This window comes from Schistocerca americana, chromosome 2, assembly GCF_021461395.2.
Source record: "Schistocerca americana isolate TAMUIC-IGC-003095 chromosome 2, iqSchAmer2.1, whole genome shotgun sequence".
NCBI lineage: Eukaryota > Metazoa > Arthropoda > Insecta > Orthoptera > Acrididae > Schistocerca > Schistocerca americana.
In genome coordinates, this window is record NC_060120.1 from 524,746,538 (window position 1) to 524,773,821 (window position 27,284).

Consider the following 27,284-nt stretch of genomic DNA (forward strand, 5'->3'; position numbering starts at 1 on the left):
TCTCATTATAGAATTTGCAATTTTTCGAATAAAATGATGTAAATATCACTTATAAACTCACAAGGGGAGTATTTTATTTTATTTTTTAAAATATAATCTACACCAGTTGAAAATCTTAAAATTTTTACATGCATTACTTCAAGATCTAATAAAATCGGTAATTTTTTTATATAGAAGGATGCAGACTGCTGTGTTATAAAGATCATGTCCAGGTGAGGATGGGCACCAGGTTGAGGAAGTTGAAACAAAGTTTGAGAGACAAGAAACTTTCTGATGGTAAAATCATAAGAGGCAGGGTGACAGACAAAATGATTGATAAACTACATCAGTATTATGGGCTAGCCATTAGATATAATACTGAGGATTTGTTGAAAATGAAGCAGGCAGGTTAGCTTCTTCCACGGACTGTCAACTGATGAAAAACTAGTACACCACCTTTGCCCTCCTGGAACTGATTCATGGTGCAACTACAGCAATGCCCAGTACTCAAACGGTTCATAGAGCCATAAATATTCCATTCAAGCAGCAGTCATGGATATCATAAAACCTATTTCCAGAAACCTGGAAAATTCTGAATTACTGAAGAAGTGTCTGCTTGGTGAGACTAAAAATCCCAATCGGTCTTTCAATAATCTTATATGGACTGACTTCCCATGGGCAAGGTCGCATTGGTAAAGCAGAATATGCAGCACAGTTGGCCACTAAGGAGTCCAGAAAGAAGAAAAGAAGAAAAACTTGGAAAAAGATCAAGAGGATGATATACAGTATGGTGCAGAGTGCTTCTGAGTGACTAAAAATAAAAAATTAAGCACATACTAAGTGAGTTACAGTCTTTTCAAACTTTAGAAGCCGTTCCCGCAAGTTTACATTTTCTGTTTCCTTTTTTCCCTAAATATAAAAAATGACTTTGAGTAGATTACTCAAATTTTCAGGAAGTAATAACGTATATATTCTGAGTCTACTGAACCAAAAGAAGAACATAATGTTACGTTTAATTAAAATTATTTAGGATAACGTACAAAAAAGTTACATAACATTTTAACCGTGTAATTAAAAAATTGCATTTCCGAAAGCAGTAGCTGAAATGCAATTATTGTAGTTCATTGGACTCTGAAGATACAGTGTAATGTCCTGTAAAAGTTTCATGCCAATGGCTACAGTGGTTCCTGAAATACAGGAAAGCCAAGTCAGTAACTTTAACACTGTGGGGATAGGGCGTTCCAACTCCCCTTAATTTCCCCTGTCATATTACTTAAATTACAATTGAGTGGGTAAGAAGCAAAGGGGTATAAGTACACTTTTATTGTTCCTAGAAGACTGAAGTTAAAGTTCACAGGGATTCAAAATTCTCTCGAGATATCGAAATGGAGTTTCAAGTTTTTAATTTGTACTAGACATAAAAATACTTTGTAGCATTTTCTGTTCTCATGCTGGAGTAACAATTTAATATAAATGATCAGTTTGATATCACAGTTCATAATAGTCTGTATTATATTGTATCTCTTTGATTCCAGAATATTGGTAATTAAGGATATTCGATTCAACTTTTCTCCATAATACTTCATTATTGGTTGTTATCAATTCAGTTATCACACAGTTGCTATCTGGAGCAATATATATATAACGCTACATGAGCACTATCCCTTCTGTGGCTTACGATAGTGACACATACTAAGAATGAATACTGTGTAATGCACTATCTTATTGCTGAAAATATTTCGCACTGTATAGGTCACTTCCTTCTTGTCACGTGTCGTAAAAAGGTTAGTTAGATAACATACGACATAAAAGATCAATATAATCTTACAAGAGTGGAAGTCTTTCGTGACATCTTGTAGCTAGTTTTCTTTTCATTCACCGTGGAGCAATACAGAGTGGAATTTCAGTTGTATCCCTTTGACATGACAGTTTCACTTGCCTTACCATGCTCTAGGTGAACTTACCTCATTTTTGTGGGATATGTCACTTGTAGCCCTTTACTTCTGATCCCTCAATTCACCTTCTACTCACCTATGTAAATTATCCTTAGTTCGGATACTATCAATAATCTAAATTAACTAGCTATATTGATAAATAAAGGCACACCTACGAATTATGTCCGAAATTAGTTGAATATGATACAGTATTACAATCTTCAGGTGCTCAAAGCGTTTTCAGAAGTGATAGTCCCTCAAAAGTTCCAGAAAAAAGTGATACCTTGCACCAGTCCCAGATCCAATACCGCATTATTCCACGTGGTGTGAGATACAAATAGTGGCACGACTCTGCAATTATTTACGTACAAAGTGGCTATGCAGTTTTAAACATCAGATAAATACTGATATCTGTCAAAAGTTTCGAATGATCATGCGAAAGGAAAAAGATTCTTGTAAATGAATTGTAAGAGTTCACTGCTTTGCCTCAACTTTATAGAACAGTGGTTACAGTAACGTATAGTGAACAGGAAGTTCTCGCATTATTTTCACCTCTGACAAATGTTAGACATAAAAAAGGTGGCGTTATTTAAATTTTATACTCCTTTTAATGCTTCATTATATGATTGGGCAGAGGAAGTAGGGCAAGAACTTTTCTCTTATTTTCATGGAAATTAGTAAGTAATTATTTAATCTCACTGTATTAGAATGCGTATAAATAGACTAACATGTACAAACAAGCACACAATTATAAACAAAGTACAAATTAGTAAGCTGAAGTACTGACTGTGCGATATCGGCCGCAGTTAATGTAATCTCATGAAGTAGATTCTATTTTTATAACTAGTCACAGACGTTATTATGGTCTACAATGAAGGTAGTCCGTTAAAAGGATCCTTATGAAGATTACAACGAGTATTCTGCAGCCAAAGTCTGTTCATTGAGGGTCCTTGCCAGATTTCTTTCCTCTGCGGAACAGAGCTCTCGTCCGTGACAGACGATGTCTGGGTCCCACCACGACAGTATCATGTTCTTGAAAAGAGGGAGTGTTGTTTCGTTACAAACGAAGCAAACGAATAGCACTGGTCCCTGCACCATTGTAGCGATATGTACGTAGTACACAAACTGAGCTATACCCTGTGCCTGGTGGAACCCAATTCGAATGATTATTCCTACTCCACTTAAGATTACAGCCTTCACTGACATAAAAAGAAGTTGTTTCTTTGAAGCAAATTTAGCGCCACTAAAAATTTTGAGTTGCTTCATGGAATTCCGAGTACATAGGTACATGTATCCCAGCAGTCCGAGACAAATCAAATTGAAAGATATCGACAGTGTAATACCCAGCAGGAATAATATCCGACTGTACATCAGGTAATGTTTGCTTGTCTTTTCGAAAGCAATACATGCTGCACATACAGTACTCCAGGCTATTACTGCATACAGCGCCTGACGACGGAATATCTGGCTTGCTTCAGCACGTAGCAGGTCGTTAGGGAGTCTGAGATAACGAATGCATGCGAACATTTGGTAGCAGAATGAGTTTAGCCAGAAACAACTTAAAAGTGTGAGGGCGCTATCGATCAGCACTGCTGTCGATAAGTCAGGGACGCCTACCATACGATACACGACCTCGGAGCACAGGATCTGGACTATACCCGTGATCTGAAAGGACAAGAATATCTTTCCAGGTAAATTACGTAACTGGGGAAGGTACATATATACCCCTGCAGTCAATAAGCGGAAAAGAATATTTAGTGTTATAAATGAGATTTCTAATGGTTTTAAGTTGTCAATTTTAAAATCCTTGTATTTCAACGTGGCGCTGTTTAAACCGTATTTGTATTTCAGGGCTCTTTGTGTTGGCTTTCCATACTGTTTGTAGATACCTTCTCCCCAAGTTGCATTGAACACTGTAGAGTACGATCCATCTGAGTAAAGTTTGACGGCACACACCTCTAGAGGCTTATGTGAGGAAAAATCGCGACATTTCAGCAACAGAAGAGCTCTGAAAACAGAGCAGATGGCATCTGTATCGTTCGACTGCAGACACGACTGGTCGTCAGGGCTATCGAAATAGCAGCGAGCATCTTGTACGGACTGCGTCATACTAAAGGGGACGTCCTGACAAATGCTGTGTGAGTTGACAGTCATCCAGGCCAAGAGGCAGAGGTTGACGTTTGTCCTCTGCGTGTAAGCCAGGTAGCTGGTCACAGGTATGTGGGGTGACCTCTGCACCATGTCGTCCCAAAGTTGCACACGGCACTGATCACGCTGCTCGATCCTCTCTGGTGGCAGGTCTTCCAGTGGGCACGTGGGATGGTCCAGGGCATTCACCAACAGCTGCACGCAGCCAGTGTCCACGTAGAGCGTAGCGTTGCTTCTGTCTTCCAGCTGCCACTCCTCATCTGAAAAACAATCACAACAAACAAGTGTTGGTGATGCTCGTATACTGGTGGTATCTGCATTCGAATTTTCCTCCGGACAGCACAGTTGGGTGTCGTTTATCTAAATCATAGATGATCAATGAATAGAATAGGGTAGGTCATAATCAACAAATATCAAGGAGTAATCGCTCACAACGATGTAAGACGAAACGGAAATATAAATAACGTATTCAGAAAAACAGATATCTGAGATTGATGGAGTGAATACCACATACCTCTGCTTCATCTACAGCGTATCCGAGGAGTCCCCGTAACCCACTTGACTTCGTACAATTGAGGAAATGAATAGGTATTGCTCCTGCTCTGAAGCTGACAAATAGCAGTGTTGTCAGTTTGTGTTGTTTTGTTCCAGTGTTGTATTGTTTGCGCTGCGAATCCAATGTCGACACAGATAGATTGCAACGCAGCGATTGGTGGCGGCTACACACACTGTGTAGCTCACAGGTTGGGAAATTCTATTACAGAGAGGATCAGAGCATTTGCAATGATCTACCTAGCAAAGAAACCCTGCGTGGCAGAGAGAAACTGAGAGAAACTTCGTGTATTTTCGTGCTGCGTCAAAGACAGGAAGTACCTGCCATCGTCCCTTAATCAACTGAACTGTCTCCAATGAGATGAGTTTCCAAAGGAGCAGATGAATGTCAAGCACGGTGGCCACAAGGCGTGGCTTCCATGAAAAAAGATCTGAAAATGGAAGGGTTTAGGTTATACGTTAAAGTCCCCTACCGCTTGTTTCTGTCCGTATGTGAATGCTAATCTGAAAAACTAATGTAGGATTTTCACTGGAAGAGGACAGTTTCCGAATACAATGCTGGCCATCCAAAATGCAACTCCAAGAAGGGCCGGAGATATCGCAGCGAAATTTATTTGGGAGATGACACGTTGTGCAAAGATCACATGATTGAAAATACGGCCTCATCTGATGTGAGGAAGATGATGAAGTCAGTATTGATCTGTTGCCATTGCTTGCTCTAACGGCTACTACACGCCTAGGTAATGAATGAAACAGGCTCTGAATGTGTTGTTGAAGTGTAGCTGCCCACGATACTTCACACATATTGCCAAAGTTGATCTGGTGTAGCAACTAGTGATGTATCCCCGGCCAGGCTTTCCGCAATCACGGACGAGACGTTTCCAAAGGAGAGAGATTGTAAGTACAAGGAGGCCAAGCCTGCAATGCAATCCGATGGGTGAGACGAAGTCTCGAACACAGCATTCCAGATGTGGTCGGTCATTATCCTGTTGCAATGTGGCCATCAGCCAGCCCCGAAGGTATTGGAGGACAGCAGGCTCCAGCACTTGAGAGATGTAACTGTGACTGGCTGTGTAACAGCAGGGCGTAGTTGGGGGGTGCAGGAATTTAATGCAGTACCATCCCAAACCATAGTATCAGGTGCAGGACCAGTTTGGCGGTGGATGAGGCAACAGTCTCTCGCCGCGGTGCCTCCAGACAGTAATGCGACCACTGTGGTGGTGCTGGCAGAACCAGAATTCACCGGTAAAAACGATGTCGCCACATTCGGTTGTGAATGCCTGTCGTTCACCGCATCATTGCCGGATCGAATGCCTGTGCCGTTGACTCAGTGGTAAACGCACTAATGGATGCCTTGCGGACAGTAGTCCACTCTCCTGCAAACAACGTCGTATAGTACGCGCGCACACTACTTCTTGCGCAACAGACTGAATTTCTTCTGATACGGTTGGTGATGTGGCAGAGCGATCCATCACAGCCATGTGCACAGTAAGCCTGCCACCACGTGTAGCGGTGCAGCGAGGTTGGTGCAGCCGGTCCCGTCGGTCCGCCGTTCCTCCTGCGACCAGCGATTGCAGATCTGCATCACAGTTGTTCGGTTCCGTCCGACGTGGTCACCGATTTCTCTGAAGGATACTCCACAATCCATACAGGCAACTATTGTTCCTCGGTCGAACTACGAAACCTCACAGCCTTCTACGAGGCATACTGAAGCTGCTGACACAAAACAGCCGTGCGAAAGATCAATTCCGGTACGTCCACACTGTTCCCCGTTTATACAGCGCTTGCAGGTGGAGCTACTGGCGCCCGTGATATGAACATGCACTGAAATGCTAATCGTGACACAAATTGCATCCGAATTGGATGTTTCCTTCATGGTGTTGCATTTTGGATGGTCATCAGTTAATATTTGCAGTGCGTCCAGCTTTAGAAAATGCTACCCATGCAAAGGTGGGGCGAGTCACTACTTTTCTAATAAATGTGCTACATATCGCAGTTCGCACAGGAGGAATACCGTTTTCTAGCCTAAGGAAAACCACTGTTACGTGCAAGAGTTGGAAAGGAACCCACATCGTGTTATATGGCCCAGGATATTATCACGACACATGTCTCGACAACACTTTTTTGAAGGGTAAATGAACAGAAATTTTCATTTGAAATTGAAAAACTCCTGAGCACGATAACAAGGCTGCCACGGATGATATTTTGTGGTTACAGTAGGATGAAGTACAGAACACTTTGATTTTCAGGCGAGATGCTTAACGGTAAACGTCGCTCTCGTTTGGGCATGTGTCTGCAACATCTGCAGCGCCAATGAAGTGGCCAACACGAATTCCAGACGTTACCACGCCAACTGGGATATCTGGGTTCCATCTGGTTGAAGGTTACAAAACCAAAGGCAAATTTCGCTAAAGTGAAGCGGAAATGTTTCGGAGCGTCACTACAGGGACGCTTCGCGAGATGAGACGAGGCACAAGGAGAAACATAGTTCCCTAAGGCAAGATGGTTCACATACATTACTGTTAGATACAAATGTTTTCAGTAATCTACGGGTAGCATCTTTGATTACGAACCAACATGTCCTTGGATCTCGGGTTCTAACGCAGCCACTGCTTGAATTTTGAATAGATATCGTCATCAATCGTGGCTAAGGACACCTGGCGTAAGAAGTCACCCACGTTCTGCCAAAAGCCTTGTCAGAGAGGGCGAAGGTGCGGATAGAGCTTCAGTGCAGTCTCTTAGCCTTGGCGTGGAAAACTGCCCCTAAAATGCGAATGAGTCAGCAATAATCAACGGCATGAAGCAGAAGGAAAGGGAAACCACTGCATTAAAGACACATACTGTGTATACACAGGACATGAGTCCTATAATAGAAGAAGTGTGATGATAATCTCTGCAGTGGGAAAAAATTCCTGATCAATCTCGTATTCGGAATTCCGGGAGTGCGCTGCCAAGGGGGAGGTAACCATGAGAAAAAGATTGAATAACCAACGACGGGTTAACATTCTACGAGTCGGACCATGGAATATCAGAAGGTTAAACGTGGTAAGAAAGCTAGAAGGTCAGAAAAGTGAAATGCAAAAGTTCAGTCCAGATACTGTGGGAGTGAGTGAAGTGAAATGGAAAGAAGATAAAGATTTCTGATCAGACTAATACGGGATAATATCAACAGCAGCTGAAAGTGATATAACGGGAGTAGGATTCGTTATGAATTGGAAAGTAGGACATGAACGGTTCAGTGATACTGTAGTTCGCATCAGGTTCGCCAGTAAACCAAGGCTGACTATCATAGTTCCGGTGTACAAGCTAACGCCCCAAGCATCGGATAAGCAGACAAAGAATTGTATTGGGATACTGAACGGATAATTCAGTATGTAACAGGAGATGAAAATATGATTGTTGTACGAGGGGTGATTAGAAGATAGGACTTTGGAATGTAATGGGCTTGGCAGAGGAGAAAGGCTGAGTTCTGCAATGAATTTCAACTCGTAATACCGAATACTCTGTTCAAGAATCACAGGAGGGGGAGATATAAGACGTGTAGACACGAGAAAGTTCGAGCTCGATCACGTGATGTTCAGACAGAGACTTCGGAATCAGATATTGGAATGTAAGGGTCTATCCAGCAGCGGATATAGACTCAGACTAGTAACGATTAAGAGTAGACTGAAGTTTAAGGGAATCTACATCAACATCCATACTCCGCAAGCCACCTGACGGTGTATGGCGGAGGGTACCTTGAGTACCTCTATCGGTTCTCCCTTCTATTCCAGTCTCGTATTGTTCGTGGAAAGAAGGATTGTCGGTAGATTCTGTGTGGGCTCTAATCTCTCTGATTTTATCCTCATGGTCTCTTCGCGAGATATACGCAGGAGGGAGCAATCGTCAGAAAAAAAATCAGTGTGAAAGGAAGTGCGATGCCGTAGTAGTGAGAAATGTCGAGACGAGCTTAAAGTTCGCTAAGGATGTGGAGACTGCAAGAAGGAACACCGGAGTAGACAGTTCAGTTGAAGAGTAGTGGACCTCTCTAAAAACGGCAAGCACAGAATTTGGACAACAAACATAGTTACAAAGAAGGTAACTGGGAAGAAACCTTCTGAAACAGAAAACATACTTAAACTGATTGACGGAAGAAGGAGGTACAGAAATGGCCAAGGAAAGACAGGAATAAAGCATTATAAATCACTTACGAATAAACTAAATAGCAAATGGGGTCAGCCGGTCCGAAATGGCTGCAAGGTAGAGGTGAAGAAATGGAAAATAAAATGATCGAAGGCAGGACCGAAACAGTATAAGTATATGAAAGTCAAAAGAACCGTCGGTGAAACTGAATGCAACGGTGTAAGATTAGGAGTACAAAGGCGATTCCACCGTTAAAATCAGAAGAGTGAGTGTATAGTGCAAATACCATTTAAGGCCTATGTGAGGGAGAGGACGTGTCTCATGACGTGATAAAAGGGGAAATTGGATTCTATATGGATGACACAGGCGACCCGGTATTACAGTCAGAATTTAAAAGAGCTCTGAGATCAGATAAGGCACAGAGGATAGATTATATTCAACTGGAGTTTCCAAAATTATTGTGGGAAGTGACAAATAAACAAATATTCAAGCTAGTATGTAATATCTATGAGATGGGTGACGTACCATCACATTTTCGAGGAAATGCTATCAACACAAATCCGTGTATAGCTATGAAGAGCAAGTGCGAAAACTATTGAACAATCAGTTGAACAGCTCGCACATCCAAGCTGTTGACGAGAACGGTATACAGAAGAATGGCAAAGAAAATTGTGGATCTGTTAAATGACGATCAGAGCAGCTTTAGGAAAGGTAGAGTGACCAGACAAGCAGTCCAAACGTTGCGGTTGATATCGGAATCAAGGCTGAAGAAGAATGACGAAACGCTCATTCCTCGACCTAGAGAAAGCGTTCGACAATGTAAAACTGTGCAAGATGACGAAAAATATGAGAAAGCTATGGGGAGAGAAGGGAAGTATGTACAAGAAACAAGGAGGAGTCATAATAATTGATGATCAAGAAGCACGTGCTCCGATTAAAAATAGTGTAAGAGAGAGTTGTAGTAATTTTACTCTACTGTTCAATCCATTGATCGATAAAACAATGACGGGAAAAAATAAAGTTTGACGAGTGGAATTAAAATTCATGATCAAAGGATATCGATGATAAGATTCGCTGACGACGTGCCTTCTAAGTGAATATGAAGAAGAATTACAAGATTCTTTGGATGGAATGAACAGTTTAACGAGTACAAAATATGGATCGAGAGCAAACTGGAAAAAGAGAAAAGTATAACATGTAGCTGAAATGAGAACGTCAAAATTAGTGATCTTGGAGTAGACGAAGTTGGAACTTGTTACCTTGGAAGCAAAACTGCCCATAACAGACGAAGCAAGGACACAAAAGTAGACCAGCATAGGCAAAGGGAGGACTTCTGGACAAGAGAAGCCCACTTGCATCAAACATAGGATTTAGTCTGATGAAGAAATTTCTGAAAATATACATTTGGAGCTCAGCATCATAGACAATGGCAACATAAGAACAAAAAAGGATCGAAGCGTTTGAGATGTGTCGCTGCAGAAGAATGTTGAAAATTAGGTGGACTGATAAGAAATGAGCAGGTTTGTGAGCAATTGGTTAAGAATGCATGGGGAACACTGTCAAAATGAAGAGAGAAGATGATAGGTTATGTGCTACGACATATGAGTATAACCTCCATTGTACTAGACAGAGCAATAATGGCAAAAAACTGTGGCGGAAGAGAGAGATATTCTGCGAGTACAACTGTAAAACACTTGTATAAATGTATAACTTCCTGTCACATACATCTCTCATAATGAGAATAATCATCAAGAAGAGGAAATGGGTTGTATAATGGCTAGGTCGATGAGTGGTTGAGTGTTGGAATAAAACTCGAAACATCTGCTCTTCTGGGATAGCTGCTAAGATTTCGTTTGTCACTTATCGTTTTCTCACCCCTAGAATGGTTTGGCGACACAGAAAATGCCGAAACTGTGCAATGGCTGGAAGACCACATCAAAGCGTCCGTCTCCCACTAATAAACATAGGTCCATGGCCGGCAAAGCATTGTAGTGTCCAAACCAGCTTGACCTCTTACTTTCTGAGACGCACTGGGAGCTGTTTTCTTGAACACCATTCAGATTCAAAATAGAAAGCGAAGAGAAATGATATATACTGTGCATCATCCACTGTATGTTGTGCGTTGGTTCGATGAGTGCAAATCTAGACCCAATAAGACAAATATATTACAAAAGAATGAGATTCCGGCACACAGTTTTAATCTACCAGGAAGTTTCATATTACAAAGGACTCTTATGCACGGGCAGGTATATGCAAGGCCAATAACACGGCTTTGATGTTGATACGTCTTTTTCTTAACTATTAATTTCATTCTCATCACATGATGGAGTGGTGGGCAGACTGCATACATATTGCTACTCCGCAGCAAACTGACATTGTAAAATATTTACATAGTTTTACCTCTAGAATGAATTAAATTAACAGGATTAAGATAAATTAAAAAGCAATGTATCTCTAAAGAAGCAAAGATGGCGATGGTGATGCTGGTGCTGGTGCTAAGGTGAAGATAAAGCTACTGCTTCTGGAAAGTCCTTTGAGGTCAGCTCAAGGTAACTGCTATAAGGCTATTAAGATAGGATGGAGGTGAGGGCTGAAAAGGTTATATGGATCGGTAGGTTTGTGAGCGGGTGTAGGGAAGAGCGTGGGGAAATTTATGCTCATTGGGAGGTCAGATGATGTACTGTAGCCTTGACATACGGAGGCGATATAAACGCTACAATTATAGCTAGTAAGATGGGGGAACGTCAGCACGCAGTCCTGGGACAGGAAGTTTCCTTGGAATACGATTCGAAAGGTGCTGAACAGGAGGGAGGGTACAACATGTTAATATAGGCGCAACACGAACCAGGGGATTCGTGAGAAAACTGTTGCTTTCTTCTCCAAGTTTACAGGATCTATAGAATTTGTGAGATACACGAGGAACTTGAGAGGAGATGGCAATTTAATCACCTAGTAGACGGGAAAGAGTGCTTGGCATTCTGGGCTTTAAAATGAATTGTAAAGTGTTCGGAGAGTGGAGATCCGAGCTAAGTTGGGGGATGTGAGTCTGACACAGATAAGGCTTTAGATAAAACGAATAAAGTAAAAAGATTTGGGATCAGTGTCCTGTTAATGACGAAACCATTACAGACAGAGCACAAGACAGAACTGCGGAATTATGGGGAAGCAACTCAGCTGTGCCCTCCAAAACAACCGTCCTAGCATTCACCTTAAATTGCTTACGGAGCTCCTGGGAGACCTCGAGGGATAATTCCAATAGTCTAATGCGAAACGCTCATCTTCACGATAGCAAATATCCTTCAACTTTCCCCACAGAAAGAAATCCGGGGACGTCAGATGCGGTGAACGTGCGGGCCATGGTATAGTGCTTCGACGACCAATACACCTGTCATGAAATATGCTAGCCGGCCGCAGTGGCCGAGCGGTTCTAGGCGCTACAGTCTGGAGCCGCCCGAACGCTACGGTCGCAGGTTCGAATCCTGCCTCGGGCATGGATGTGTGTAATATCCTTAGGTTAGTTAGGTTTAAGTAGTTCTAAGTACTAGGGGACTGATGACCTCAGCAGTTAAGTTTCCATAGTGCTCATAGCCATTTTTGAAATATGCTATTCAATACCGCTTCAACTGCTCGCGAGCTATGTGCCGGACATCCATCATGTTGGAAGTACATCGCCATTCTGTCATGCAGTGAAATATCTTGTAGTAACATCGGTAGAACATTACGTAGGAAATCAGCATACATTGCACCATTTAGATTGCCATCGATAAAATGGGGGCCATTTATCCTTCCTCCCATAATGCCGCACGATACATTAACCCGACGAGGTCGCTGATATTCCACTTGTCGCAGCCATAATGGATTTTCCGTCGCCCAGTAGTGTATATTATGCCGGTTTACGTTACCGCTGTTGGTGAATGGCGCTTCGTCGCTAAATAGAACGCGTGTAAAAAATCTGTCAGAACTGTACACGGCGTTCAAAGTCGTCACCATGCAATTCCTGGTGCATAGAAATATGGTACGGGTGCAATCGATGTTGATGTTGCATTCTCAACACCGACATTTTTGAGATTACCGATTCTCACGTAATTTGTTTGCTACTGATGTGCGGATTAACCGCGACAGCAGTTAAAACACCTACTAGAGCATCATAACTTATTGCAGGTCGTGGTTGACGTTTCACATGTGCCTGGACACTTCCTACAGGAGAGTAATACGGAACGCCGTGCTGGATCCCAACGGCCTCGTATCACTAGCAGTCGAGATGACAGGCATCTTATCCGCATTGATGTAACGGATCGTGCATCCACGTCTCGATCCCTGAGTCAAGAGATAGGGACGTTTTCAAGACAACAACTATCTGGACGATCAGTTCGACGACGTTTGCAGCAGCATGGACTATCAGCTCGGAGAGCATGGCTGCGGTTACTCTTGACGCTGCATCACAGATAGGAGGGCCTGCGATGGTATACTCAACGACGAACCTGGGTGCACGAATGGCAAAACGTCATTTTTTCGGATGAATCCAGGTTCTGTTTACAGCATCATGATGGTCGCATCCGTGTTTGGCACATTGGATGCGTGTATTCGTCATCGCCATACTGGCGTATCACCTGGCGTGATGGTATGGGGTGCCATTGGTTACAGGTCCCGGTCACTTCTTGTTGACATTTATGGCACTTTGAACAGTGGACGTTACATTTCAGATGTGTTACGACCCGTGGCTGTACCCTTCATTCGATCCCTGGGAAACCCTACATTTCAGTAGGATAATGCACGACCGCATGTTGCAGGTCCTGTACGGGCCTTTCCGGATACAGAAAATGTTCGACTGCTGCCCTAGCCAGCACATTATTCACATCTCTCACCAACTGAAAACGTCTGGTCAATGGTGGCCGAGCAATTGGCTCGTCACAATACGCCAGTCACTACTCTTGATGAACTGTGGTATCGTTTTGAAGCTGCATGGGCAGCTGTACCTGTACACGCCATCCAATCTCTGTTTGACTCAATGCCCAGGTGTATCGAGGCCGTTATTACGGCCAGAGGTGGTTGTTCTGGGTACTGATTTCTCGGGATCTACTCACCCAAATTGCGTGAAAATGTGATGACATGCCAGTTCTAATATAATATATTTGTCCAATGAATACCCGTTTATCGTCTGCATTTCTTTTTGGTGCAATTTTAATGGCCAGTAGAGTAATAACGACAGGTTACATCAAAGATGGCAGTAGTCCTGATACTGTCCGCCTATTGTAGCGTCTGCCCGCGTCAAATTCCACGGCGGCCCCCTCACCGCGAGCGTGTACCACACTGTTGGTTGGTTGGTTGGTTGAAGGTGGAGGGAAGGGGACCAAACAGCGGCGTCATCGGCCGCGTCGGACTAGGGAAGAACGGGGAAGGCGATCGGCCGTGACCTTTCAAGGGAGCCATCCCGGCATTTGCCAGAAGCGATTAAGGAAAATCACGGTAAACCTAAGTCAGGACGGCCGGACTCGGGTTTGAACCGGCGACCTCCCGAATGCAACTTCAGTGTGCTAGCCACTTCGCCGCCTCCCTCCGTGAACTATACCGTACAGCCCGGTATTTCGCGCCCGGCCCTCACTTGTGTGCAGCGTATTAATTACGGTTTTGTAAAGGGATTCTTCACCGCCATTACTACTACAGTTAACACACTTTCACACAGTGTTTTCTTAGCCTCACTGCAGGGCAGAATATTAACATTTGTAAGAACTACACTGACAGGAAAAAAATTAGTACATCCTTTTAGAGGTATTGCAATTCACTCAAGATTTAATGTTGCAACAGTGCATGTGGAGTACATGAATAATTATATTTATGCATCAATAGCACAAGCGCTTATGAGGTATCAGTGCGAGCTGGCCGGAGTGGCCGAGCGGTTAAAGGCGCTACAGTCTGGAACCGCACGACCGCTACGGTCGCAGGTTCGAATCCTGCCTCGGGCATGGATGTGTGTGATGTCCTTAGGTTAGTTAGGTTTAAGTAGTTCTGAGTTCTAGGGGACTTATGACCACAGCAGTTGAGTCCCATAGTGCTCAGAGCCATTTTTTTATCAGTGCGAACAACAGGCTACGGTCGAAAACACTCTAATCTTTTTTTTGTTTTATTACAGAATTCGTATGTATATACGTTGAAGAATTATTTCCCAAAATATTGTGAGAGAACTCCAAAAATTAACGACTCTGCAAGCGTTTGAAGCCGAGCGTGCACGGCACTCCTCGGAGTTAGAGAACTGGTTCCGCGCTCACGCTCCATGATTTTTTGGAACATTGTTTGGGCGATTTTAGTCAAAATATGAACAGAACTTTCAATAGCCTCATTTGGAGATACGTTCCAAAAGTAACATCCAGCCTGAGCGAAATTGTCAACATTGCTTCAAATTCGGTCATATGTCTATTGACTGCAGGCCACACTGCATTAATGCACGTGGCAAATGCCCTCCAAATCAAAATCGGCGATGAAATGCGCCGATTCTGAGAAGATAGTGGCACCAGCGGAGATACGCTAAGCAACGAAAAGGGCTTTGAGGACGAAAATGAGGAGTTACCAGGTCAAAGTAGCCGAAGGAGGCCATCGACTAGTTGTTATGGACCTGGTATCGATATCATTTGGAAGCTTTGTCCCTTTTTTTATACGATAAATGTTTGTCTAACTTTAAACGCGTTTTCCTCCAATCCACGTTTTTCGGCATGGTTGTCGTCGCCCACGCTGCAATTTTAATCCCATTTTAATGATTTTTGGTCTCCCTTGAAGCAAACTGAATTCTGCTCAGTTCATCCTAACCGTCCAATAATGAAATTTTTTACAGGTATCTACAATTTTGATCAATTTATTTATTTATTTTGCAAATTCCTACGACGAACTAAAATTACATCTGTAAGGCTCAGCGTGATATGTTAATTTCATGTTTTACATAACCACAATCGGAGTGCAGCGACAACCGTCGATCTATCCCCTTTCAGAGCTGCCTCGGGAAAATCCTCAATTACGCAGCGTATATATTAACATTTTTCAATAAAAATACCAATAAAAACTTCAATGTATACTTTATTCATTGCAACAAACCCAATTTGTCTACTACACTCCACTACGGAGAAAATAATCCTAAATTTGAGCAATACTTTCGTCCATCAGCCTGTCGTTCCTCTTTAAACACCCATATTACCATGTAGTGTAGCCTCTACAGACAGCAATGCAGGTGCTGAGTCTGGCTTCCATCGATCGTAGAGATGGCAAGTACTGTCCTGGAATACGTTTGCCACGGCTGCTCGACCTGTTCACGTAGTTGAGTAAGAGCTATTAGTGGACGAGTTGCGCGAGTCACTTCTCGTCCCAGCATATCCCTCACATGGAGACAAGCCCAGAGATCGTGTTGGCCAGGGCAAGTTGGACTTCACAGTCAGTGTGTGGACGAGCTTTATCCTGATGGAACAACACATCACCTACTGGTTGCAAGAACAGCAAAAGGATGGGTCTAACAACATTATGCACGTGCCAAGCGCTGGCTACCGTTCCCTCCAGAAACACCAAAGGTGAACGGGAGTTAATGCTTTTCGTACCTCAGACCATAAGGCTTGGGATGGGACCGATGTGTCCTGGTGAAAGCGCTCCACTAGACAGCGCTCACCAGGTCTACGCCATACGCGGAAACGGCCATCACTGGTGTGCAGGCAGAATCCGCTTTCATCGCTGGAGACCACAGTGCGCCATTCCAAGTCATCCTCTGACGGGACCAGTCAAGCTGTGCACGTCGATGATACGGCGTGACTGAAAGATGGGCTAGAGGTGAGCGTGCCTGTAGTCCCACTGCTAATAAGTGGTTCACAACAGTTCGTCTTGACACATCTGGCCTCACAAGATCTGTTACCTGTGCTGTGTCCGGCACCGGTAGCTGAGTGGTCAGCGTGACGGAATGTCAATCCTAAGGTCCCGGTTTCGATTCCCGGCTGGATCGGAGATTTTCTCCGCTCAGGGACTGGGTGTTGTGTTGTCCTAATCATCATCATTTCATCCCCATCGACGCACAGGTCGCAGAAGTGGCGTCAAATCGAAAGACCTGCACCAGGCGAACGGTCTACCCGACGGGGGGCCTTAGCTACACGACATTTCATTTCACCTGTGCTGTGGTAGCCGTACAATCTGTCAGTGCTGCTGTTCCAATAGGAAGATCCCTGCAGGTGTCTGTGCTGCACTGGCATCCCCAACTTCATCTGTGGTTGCGTCAAAATGTTCACATGACCACTGATACCAGTAGCGCTGCACAAATGACGCAGGGCGTCCAAATTATATGGCAGTTTTACGAAAAGGGCCATTCCGCCACTCGGAAGGCCACGATTTGATAACCTTTCATACTCGCTCGCTTGGCTGTAGGAGGCACTAGTGCATCTCCATGGCATCGTTGCCTGCTTGCTTCACACGTCTGCAGCTCACAAGCATTCTGGCTGTGAGCATTGGCTGTTAGAGGGTAGACACAGACAGATCTCTGGTAGCTACTGCACTGCGTAATTTGGTGGCGGACGACGTTGATACGACCAGCACATCTACTATCCCCCAGGTGGCATGTGCCGCCACAGAATCAAAGTCGACGTCATCTTTCCAGGTGTACTAACTTTGTACCGGAAGTGTATATTATAAGCTTATGTTGTGCAATAAACTATTCAGTAGAAAAGCCAAATATTACTCATTAAATAAATATAGAAAGTATGAGAAATGTAGAAGGCTACATCACTTATAACAAAAAATTAAATTGTGTATGTTGCTGTTCCGTTAGAAGGTCAAATTTTCATTTTTATAACAAGCAAGATATACGGTACAAAATAAAATTATGTGCACATAGACTGTTTAGAGAATTTAAAAAGAAACAGTTCTTTATATGATACAATTGTCCAGTGCTCTGTTTCTGCACTAGGGTTATATGAACGTTTTGCTCGTTTTGCTGATAACGATGTTCACAGACGGTGTTCAAACTGCCGTGTGGTGAACGTTGTTTCAGAGATATTGCTGACCTCCTATGGAAATTGGTTTGTGGACGAAGCTGAAGTGTTTCGTGTATGAGACACCGATAGACGCATCAGATCAGATCAGCTGTTGCCCATGTGGTTGAAGCTGTAACCATTATTCTTGAGTCACCTGTGACTCTGAGCGAGTTAGACAGTCATTAGAAAGTAGATACCAGCTGTGCATTAATACAAATGCACCACATTTCCATCAAACATCAGTTAGAATACCACCTCTGAATGTTACTAGCGTCAAAACCTTCCTCGCTGGGATACTGAGCAGCTATGACATTTCTATCACATAAAAATGGTCTTTTTATATGTTTTCTATACAGTCTAAAATATTGTATACATAGTTTTTTTACACCTTGCATAACGAAAGACTCAATAGCACGTCAAAATATGGTATTCATCTTCTGATAGATCCAAATGAAGATTTGCTAACCTTCGAAAAACTGACGACGAAAATAACACATTCAGTTTCCCTGTGTGACACAGAAAGTCATGGAAGATCTAAAACTAAATGCCTGAAGTGATTTGCAAACCTAATTCCTCGAATCAGAGTACGGTTGACTGTCATCAGTACATAAACGCGGAATGGATGAGGCCCATTATTAAACTTACCCACGGTCTTGGTATAATATTTATATTTTTGGTTGAAGTCCAGTGATCTGTAGTCCAGTGCTCTATCATACCAGTAGCGATGATAGAAGTTGTACAGTGCATCGGCGAGACCGAACATTTGTGAAGCCTCTGGATGTTGCACCTCACACAGCTCACTGAAGTCGTCATGAAAGGAGAGATACTCCCCATGGTAGACCAGTAGTGCATCACTCAACAGCGGTCGCCTGTAACGTGGAATGAGAGTTTAAAGAGTTGGAAAACTAAAAATGTCAGCTTGCTTAATCATGTACAGTACATACTGGACTGTAGGAATATGAAGAATGAATTTTGACTCAGAAGCAGGGTGTGCGGTGATTTGAAACTTCCTGGAAGATTGAAGCCGTGTACCAGACCCAAAATATACGTGTTACCAGCATTGCGTGAAATTTCGTTGTTTTTTAGAATGCCTCGGTAATATAAAGAATGCCTGATGTTCTTAGGCAAACTATGAAATATAAGTTTTTTGTGAAACTTTACATACCTTTCGTAGGCAGCTTATATGACCCCTGTGTATTATACAGAATAACCAGGACAATTTACGCGAAGTGTTAAAATTTCGCATCATGAGAAGACTTCATTAATTAATATGTATTAGAAACAGAAAGAACAAAATTACGAGATAAAGGGCAGAATATTCTTACTAGAAAACAGTATAGCAGAACAGAGGCTGAAGTACTTATTGCAGTAAGTACTCACGTTTCTACTTCACGAAAAAAGCACTTTTCATTTTAGCAGTTTGATCTTGTGCATACATTTCGCGATTTATAGAAGAATGTGAACAGAATGCTGTTACCCGTAGAAGACAAAACAGAACTGGCACGACCTATTTCTTGCAACAGGAAAGGCTGGAGTGACATTTTGAATTGCACTTAATTTTCTTTTTGATACAATGTCACCTCATATTTTTGCTTTCCGTGTTGCAGATACATCTGAAGAATCCCTGACTGTTTTCTGTGGACTGAGAAGTAGCTGCGGATCGGAGAGGTGTTTTGTGGTCAGGAATGTCTTCAACTCTCATCAAGTTCTTTGGACGTCCGGTGAATTCTGATCTTGCTTAGAGCTGCTTCAAGATTCCTTCTGCAGTCGTAAGTCGGTAAAAGCCTTCCACTGTCACGTTCATAACAAATGTCAACAGTTTGCTTGAGTCATCCCGCCCTTTGTAGACGTCGGGAATCGGTACTGGCGCAGAGTACTCAAAGGTGCAGGAAGAAATTTTTGTCAGAAGCCCTTTTCGTTTATTTCGTATGGACCTCAAGGTTCCATTTCGATTCCATTTCACTTTGGATAGATTTCTCAATATTGACGTGAACAATGGACAAAAAGCTAACCCCATAACCTCCTACTTCGTCGCCGTCACCGGCTTTACGAAAACGTACACAAATGGCATGAACGTTTCTTCCAAACTTCTGACATATATGAGCACCCATGGTTTCTTTTAAGCAGACGTAAAAGATATCAGAAAAAGAAGGATTTTCGGTAAACACAGGAATGGAAGTCTCATCGACAACCATGGCTTCATCAATGCTTTGGTTTCCTCCATCATGGACTCCATTCACACTTACGTCTTCTGCAGGGAGCAGAATTCATCTCGTCTTTCTTTTCGCTGTCTGTACGCTCTCAATTACATTCTCCAGCTCTTCCTCAGATTCTACATCTTGTCTTGTAAAACGTCGTCAGGCAGGGACAACGTCGAGAGACCTACTCTAGTCTTTCAGCCTAACAGGGCTTGGTGTGGTGACTTGTTAATTGCAGAATGGAAAGCTCTGTCTTTCGTAAACTGGACTAACCGCAGTCCGTCACTGCAGTAGGTTGTATCCAAGCCTGAAACATATTTTCAATATCTTGATTTGTTCTTTGTACACTCCCCTGACTTTGTGTGAGGCGCGGCTTAGCATAGACCATCTTCAAGGTGGGCCAATAATCCTTTAGGCTGCTTACCACATTGTTTGCAAAATTTTCTGCCTTTATCAGACAGTAAAATCGTTGGAGCACCGAGCAACATAAATACGAGGGTTGCCCAGAGAATAATGCACCGCATTTTTTTCTTTAACTATTCTTTATTGAACATAATGAGACACACACGAAAGAGTGGTGTTTTATCTGCATACCCTTTTTCCCCACGTAATCTCCATCCCATTCTATGGCATTCCTCCAGCACGAAACACGGGCGTGTATGCCCTGTCGGCACCAATCCTTGTCCTGGTTCAAAGTGGTTCAAATGGCTCTGAGCACTATTGAACTTAACATCTGAGGTCATCAGTCCCCTAGAACGTAGAACTACTTAAACCTAACGAACCTAAGGACATCACACACATCCATGCCCGAGGCAGGATTCGAACCTGCGATCGTAGCGGTCGCGCGATTCCAGACTCAAGCGCCTAGAACCGCTCGGCCACACCGACTGGCCGTTGTCCTGGTGGCGGAGCCAGTGCCTCATTGTGTGTATCAACTCCTCATTGTCCTCAAAATGCCTTCCACAAATGGCATCCTTTAATGGCCCAAACCAGTGGAAGTCCAAGGAGGCTAGGTCAGGACCGTAGGGTAGATGGGATAATACTGTAGAAACCTGTTTTTCAATGTGTTTAGCCGTCCTCAGACTTGTGTGGGCCGAGCGTTATCGTGTTGCAGAAAAACATCTCCAGCGTTGATGTCGGGCCGAAGTCACCGGAAGCGCATCTTGAGTTTTTTAATGTGTTGACGTACGATTCTGAATTAATGGTTTATGTTCCATAAGATTTCACACACATTTGAACAATTAATGGTGCCGCCTCTTGGAATCACATCAGTGAGAATCACACCTTCGCAATCCCAGAACACGGTTATCAGGGCCTTATCGGCGAAATTTTTGTTCTATGGGGAGTGGGAATGACACCGTTCCACCGACTGTCGTTTCGTTTCTGGCTCAAAATGGTTTCATCACCTGCCACAGTCCGGAACAAGAAGGCCTACCCCTCAGTTTCAAAATGTTGCAACAGATCAAGACAAATGTTTTTTCTGTGCGATTTGTGATCCACTGTTCTGAATATCCAAGAGTACGGATAATTGCATCCACACTTACTTTGCTGATTGACAGATGAAGTGCCAACTGCCGAGTCGTAATGCGTCTGTCGTCGCGAATGACAACATCAGATCGCTGCAACACGTCATGTGTGACATCCGTGGATGGTCTCCCTGACCGCTGCAAGTCGCGGAACTCCGCCGAATCGCCTTATGATGACCTGATCTCCGTGCCCAGCGACTAACTGTACTTCTGACAACAGCAGATGCTCTATAGACTATGCACAAGCGTTTGTGAATACTCCTCACTACTTCTTTCTCTGCAGTGAGAAATTCAAGGAAGGCACGTACATCACCTACAGACGCCATTTTGGAAATGTGTGCATCTATGCTATCTGTTGGAAGTGACGGAAACTTGGCGCGCTCACTCAGGAGGCCTCAAAGAATACATACATAACATTCCGCATTCGTAACATTGTGTTCTGCTGACAAAAAATTGCGGTACATTACTTTGTGGGCAACCCTTATACGTCGATGAGGTTGTAGGCTACTTCTTCCATTCTTTTTTCATTTCAGAGCCTTGAGAACTACAAAATTAGTCAGATGATCTTGCTAGACCTATATAAACTTTTATTCTCTGTGAGGATGGGACTGAAAATCGATAAGACCGACCTGACGTCGGGAACTGAATTCCGGAAAAAAACATTGGCTTGACCACAACGCCTTTTGGTTCCCACCGGCAATGCTTCCAAAAGTGAACGTACAGCTCAATATCATGACGTATAACGTTCTTACACTTGGGTGAGAGTTCTTCCAACATCCTGCCCCGCCCTCCGTGACCCATAGCCAAATGGGCCTTATGGAGTTCGTCAGATAACTCACAGTCTGTGACGTAAAATTGAATAGGACTCATACCTTCTTTAACAGGATAGACAAACTTAGTTTTGTTGTCGACCATTATTACGACATAGTGTTTCAGCAGCCAATAGTCCCCTGGTTCCTTCTTCATGGTCATCTTAGCCTTTTTCATATCGTTGACTATGTTTTGGTAACTGATTTCTACTAGAAAAACAAAGCTCTTAGCAACGTTGATTCTTAGCTGGGATATTTCACTTCGTTGTTTATCGTTGCATGTCAGCATGGCGGGATTCCTGTCTTGAAATTAAACTACCTTGTGCCGATACAAGAACAATGAGGAAGGAAGATGGGATAGTATCTGTGGATCTACAGCGGGATTCTATGCACTGGAAATTATTATGGCAATATCCTCGGCATGATATTTGAACATTGCACAACAATACACTGTCTTCGCAACAAAAAAAGTTCAGAACCAGAAAATACTTTCACAGGAAATCCGAATATATTCCCCAAACTCATAAATATCGTAAGTCATGCCTATGAAACTTACTATTATTACCAAAACCATGAGTCCCCACTTCCAATCCTACTCTGCAGACATCCTGCTTTTTGTTTCCATACACCGTCACATTCCTATACCCACCTGCCAGGACTTACAGTCATGATGTAGAGTGTCAACTCTGAGGTCATGGTAGATGAGGACATGCAGGAAATCAAATAAAACGCCAACTTAGAAATACGAACCGGCATGCACATCCATAACAACTATGGACCCATCGGTTTTATCTGCGTTTTATCAGAAACCTCCAGCAGCATTGACCAACTAGTTAAAAGCAGAACATTCATTTACCTCCAACGCCATAAAGTAGAACCATCCGAAGTCCAGTTGCAAGCCATCCATTGCCTTGGGTGTCTTCACTACAATGAAACAACACAGTCTAAAAACCCACCGACCTGTCGACACTACAGGTCTAATAACCTACACGAAGACTGTCATAGCGTACAGACTATAATATACTCAGATTTGTAAACAACGTCCTCATAATTATCCGTTATATCGAACATCCCCATACCCTACAACAGTTGTCCCTATGTGCCCCAGCTGTATTCCACCTCAATGTGATCGCTGCCTTCTCCCACGAGCAGCTCGACAGTTTATTAACCTTAACTGGAGCTACTCAATTCCCTACACTACTTTCTAAATCTAAATGGCGCCACAAATACACAAATCCTTGATTCCAACATCTGCTTCAAGACAGCCCAAGACATCAACACTCTTACCCAACATAATACCCATGCTTTTATTCTGCCACATTACCTTTATGTCTCCCTATAACCTACAGTGGATCAATAACCACATACAGTAGCCATGCCAGATGTGGAGTAGAAACTGCAAACACCCCGAACCAGATACATGGCCTCTACAATAATTCTGCTGAAAACTTTATTCTAAACATGTATTTTACCTTCTCAACACTCAACTGTGCAGTGTTTGTATCTTTACGACTTATTCTACCCCATTCAATTTACTCGCTGTCATAGATTAACCTTCTGCATCTATGTTATTTTTACTGACTTATATATACAGCACTCCCATGCTGAACTTAAATGGGCCCCTCAGTTAATCACTTGCCTTCTGCGGTATATAGTTTGCTTCCTCGACGCAAAAATCCCCAAAATGACATTTCTGCCAACGTCCCCAGAAACATAATTGATAAGTCATCTGATTGGAAGCGATACCAACACCAGTCCAGCTTCAGTCCTAATCTACACTTCTCACATTCATAGCCATCTCGCAACAACAGAACTAAAATAATCCAATAACATCACCAAAAAATCTGGAGCACCTTCTGGGAGCTTACGCATATCCAAACAGCAAGCTACCTCCACACAACGAAGGTATCTCCAACACCACATCCTTCCTACAGATAAGCTTGACCGAAGCTGCAACCACACACACACACACACACACACACACACACACACACACACACACACACACACAGCCGCCCCATGCATCCAACTGACTTCAGTTAATCCTGCAAGCCTAACGCTCCTTCTCCTGCACCCATGACTGGTACACAACAACACCCACCCCCCTCCTCCAGAAATTACACAGAAACGTCCATAATATGCTTAATGCAAAAAGACGCCTCGACTATAGTTAGACATGCTATAAACTAAATGCCACACTACTCACAGATTCAAGTAACTGTTGGAAAGCTTGCCAACGACATACCAGCCGCAATCCTCCCCATTCCACCAACATCCACTCCGTAATCAACTCCTCCATGATAGCCTATGTAAAGTAAAACTTCTCGGGCCTCACGTGCTACTCACCTTCCACGACAATCCTGACTTGGCTATTCCATGACCTCATATGTCCACCACTGGAGAGACACATACGCTGTCCCTCTCTCTCCAAGCCTGCAGCATTTACGCCCTATGCAATGAAATGATTTAAACACACCAGTCCAAATTGAGATGTTAAAACCATGTCTCCCCACTTCTGTCAACATCCCATTGTTTGTTTCATCCTCATCGTTTCATAGCTTTTCACTTCGTTTATTGAGATTAACATGACTCGCGGACTCTACTCCTCGCCGAAACGATGACATTGGTCCAGAGGCATTAATGTACGATATTAGCATGAATCTCATATATGGGCAGCTATTTACTATGTTGCGTTCGTTGTGACGACAAATTTAGTTTTTGTGTCAGGTACCGGATGTGTTTCCAAGTTATCGTTGTTGCCACAAATTATGAAACGTTAGGTAATATCTGGAAAAAAACAGTATTTCCTCTGGTCCAAGAATTAACACTGTTCATTGTAACGGTTTGGTCTGCTCATCTGGTGCGTAATATGAGGGAGATTTAAAGATAGAAGACAAACCTAAAAGCAGAAGATAAACTTGATCCGTAAAACTTGTAAATTATTACTTGACGTAACCGTCTCATTCATTACTGTCTATCTACCAGTGCTCTCTTACTCTATCCTCGATTAAATGATCTCAGTGATCTCAGTTGTTTGTATAAGAGTAAAGACTACGCTACTGGCAAAGAAACGAAATAAACATTTATGAATCACAGTGAGTTTGAAAAAGGTTTGAATGTGCGCTGGTTTATACCTGAGAATATACTTTCCAGAACTATTCTTGTCCTCTTCAATCTTGTAATTCACTGTCTGGTCGATGACGAATTGCGTATCTTGTACCCAGCCTCTTAATTTTGTGTGCAACATGTCTCTCACACGTTTTATGTTCTTAATCCATCCAGGAAGTAGTTCATCACTCATATGGTTACCCTGAGACACATGAAAAACAGTTCAGATTTCTTCCATTACATTCACAAGCAACAGCCAATCAAAATTTCCACTTCTAGGTACGGCTGTTATACAGCATTTAAATTATTAGTGAAGCAGGACTACGTACGTCTCTAGCGATATTTCAGGAGATACACACAAATCTTAACCTATAGCGCCAGGTAAGAGAGTTGTAGATATTTCTAAATAGTTACATTATAAACATTTTAAAGCACGAATGCATGTTCTCGTGGCAGTATGAATGATATATTCTGGGGGATGCCAACGGCGTCACGTTGCAACATGTGTGTGCCCACCTGAAACCAGCCTGTTTCTTTAGATATGTTGACGATACCTTTGTTGTTTGGCCTTATGGTAAGGAGAATTTGAGTGCTTTTCTAGAATATCTGAACTCGATCCACCGGAACATTCGTTTTACGATGGAGGTGGAAGAGAATGGTTGGCTTTCTTTTCTTGACGTGTTTGTTAGGAGGAGGGATGATGGATCACTGGAACATGCAGTCTACAGGAAAAGTACTCACATCGACTTGTACTTACAGGCAAATGGTTCTCACCATCCGGCTCAGTGTGAAGGGGTACTTCGTACCTTGGTACACAGGGCACATGTCGTTTCTGACGCTGAGACTTTGCCAGCTGAGCTGTCCAATTTTGAAGTTACGTTTCGTCAAAATGGTTATAGTGATAAACAGACTGAACGTGCGTTGCGCTATCGACCAACTGTACATCGGATCCACTGCCTTTTTGCCTTACATAGGAAACACTTCCAACAAGATGGGTCGTATTGTACGGAAATACGATGTGAAATGTGTTTTCCGACCTCCATCTAAAATTAGAGTGCTTTTGAGTTCTGTTAAGGATGATCCTGGTCTGCTAAGGCGTGTGTATATCGCATTCCTTGTAGCTGTGGCATGGTATATATCGGTCAAACTATCAGGACCATGGAGGACCGATGTACTGAGCATAATCGGCACACACGATTACAGCAGCCAAGTAGATCTGCTATTGCCGGACACTTCTTGGATACTGGTCACCCCATGTTATGTAATAACACCGAGATACTGGCGTGCACGACCAGCTATTGGGACAGTGTTATTAAGGAGGCAGTTGAGAGTAAATTAGCGATCAACCTCGTTAACAGGGATGGACCGAAGTTTTAAATTTGCATGTACGTCGCCTGTCCGTTGCAGTTTGCCTTGAAGATTGCGGGGTGTTCTCCCGCCGAAATATCGGTGGTCGCTGGAAGTGTTACCCGGCTGAATTCCCGGAAGTTATTTGAAAGTTGTATACACCAGGAGAAGCTCAGGTCTCAAGGCGAATAGTGTTTTTCGATTTATTGGGAGAATTTTAGGTAAGTGTAACGCATCTATCAAGGTGACTCCGTATAGAAGACCTGTGTGACCATTTCCTCGAGTACTGCTCGTGTGTTTGGGATCCAGACCTGACAGGGTTAAAGCAACACGTAGAAGCAATTCAGAGGCTTACTGCTAGATTTGTTGCTGGAAGGTGTACTGAACATGCAAGCTTTACGGAAGAGAAGATGACATACTTTCGACAAACGCTTTTGAGGAACGTGAAATATGAAATAGGCTCTGTTCCAAAATATTCCGAGAGAACCTTCGGATGTCAGTGACTTGCTGCCACAATATTTCGGAGAAGAGCTGTATTGAACTGTATACTAGCGGAAGTACACTGAAC

At 43.1% G+C, this 27,284-nt stretch overlaps 1 protein-coding gene across 1 annotated transcript in view; it reads right to left on the reverse strand.

The window, feature by feature from the left end:
- Window positions 1–2,596: 2,596 nt before the first annotated feature.
- LOC124595394 overlaps window positions 2,597–27,284 on the reverse strand; it is a 43,958-nt gene continuing 19,270 nt past the window's right edge. Inside the window, exons 3-5 of the mRNA XM_047134118.1 lie at window positions 25,396–25,571; window positions 18,374–18,597; window positions 2,597–4,321 (exon numbers count right to left, since the gene is read on the reverse strand). Of these exons, the coding sequence (XP_046990074.1) occupies window positions 2,820–4,321; window positions 18,374–18,597; window positions 25,396–25,571 (1,902 nt within the window). The 3' untranslated portion in view covers window positions 2,597–2,819. The remainder of the gene's footprint in view (window positions 4,322–18,373; window positions 18,598–25,395; window positions 25,572–27,284) is intronic.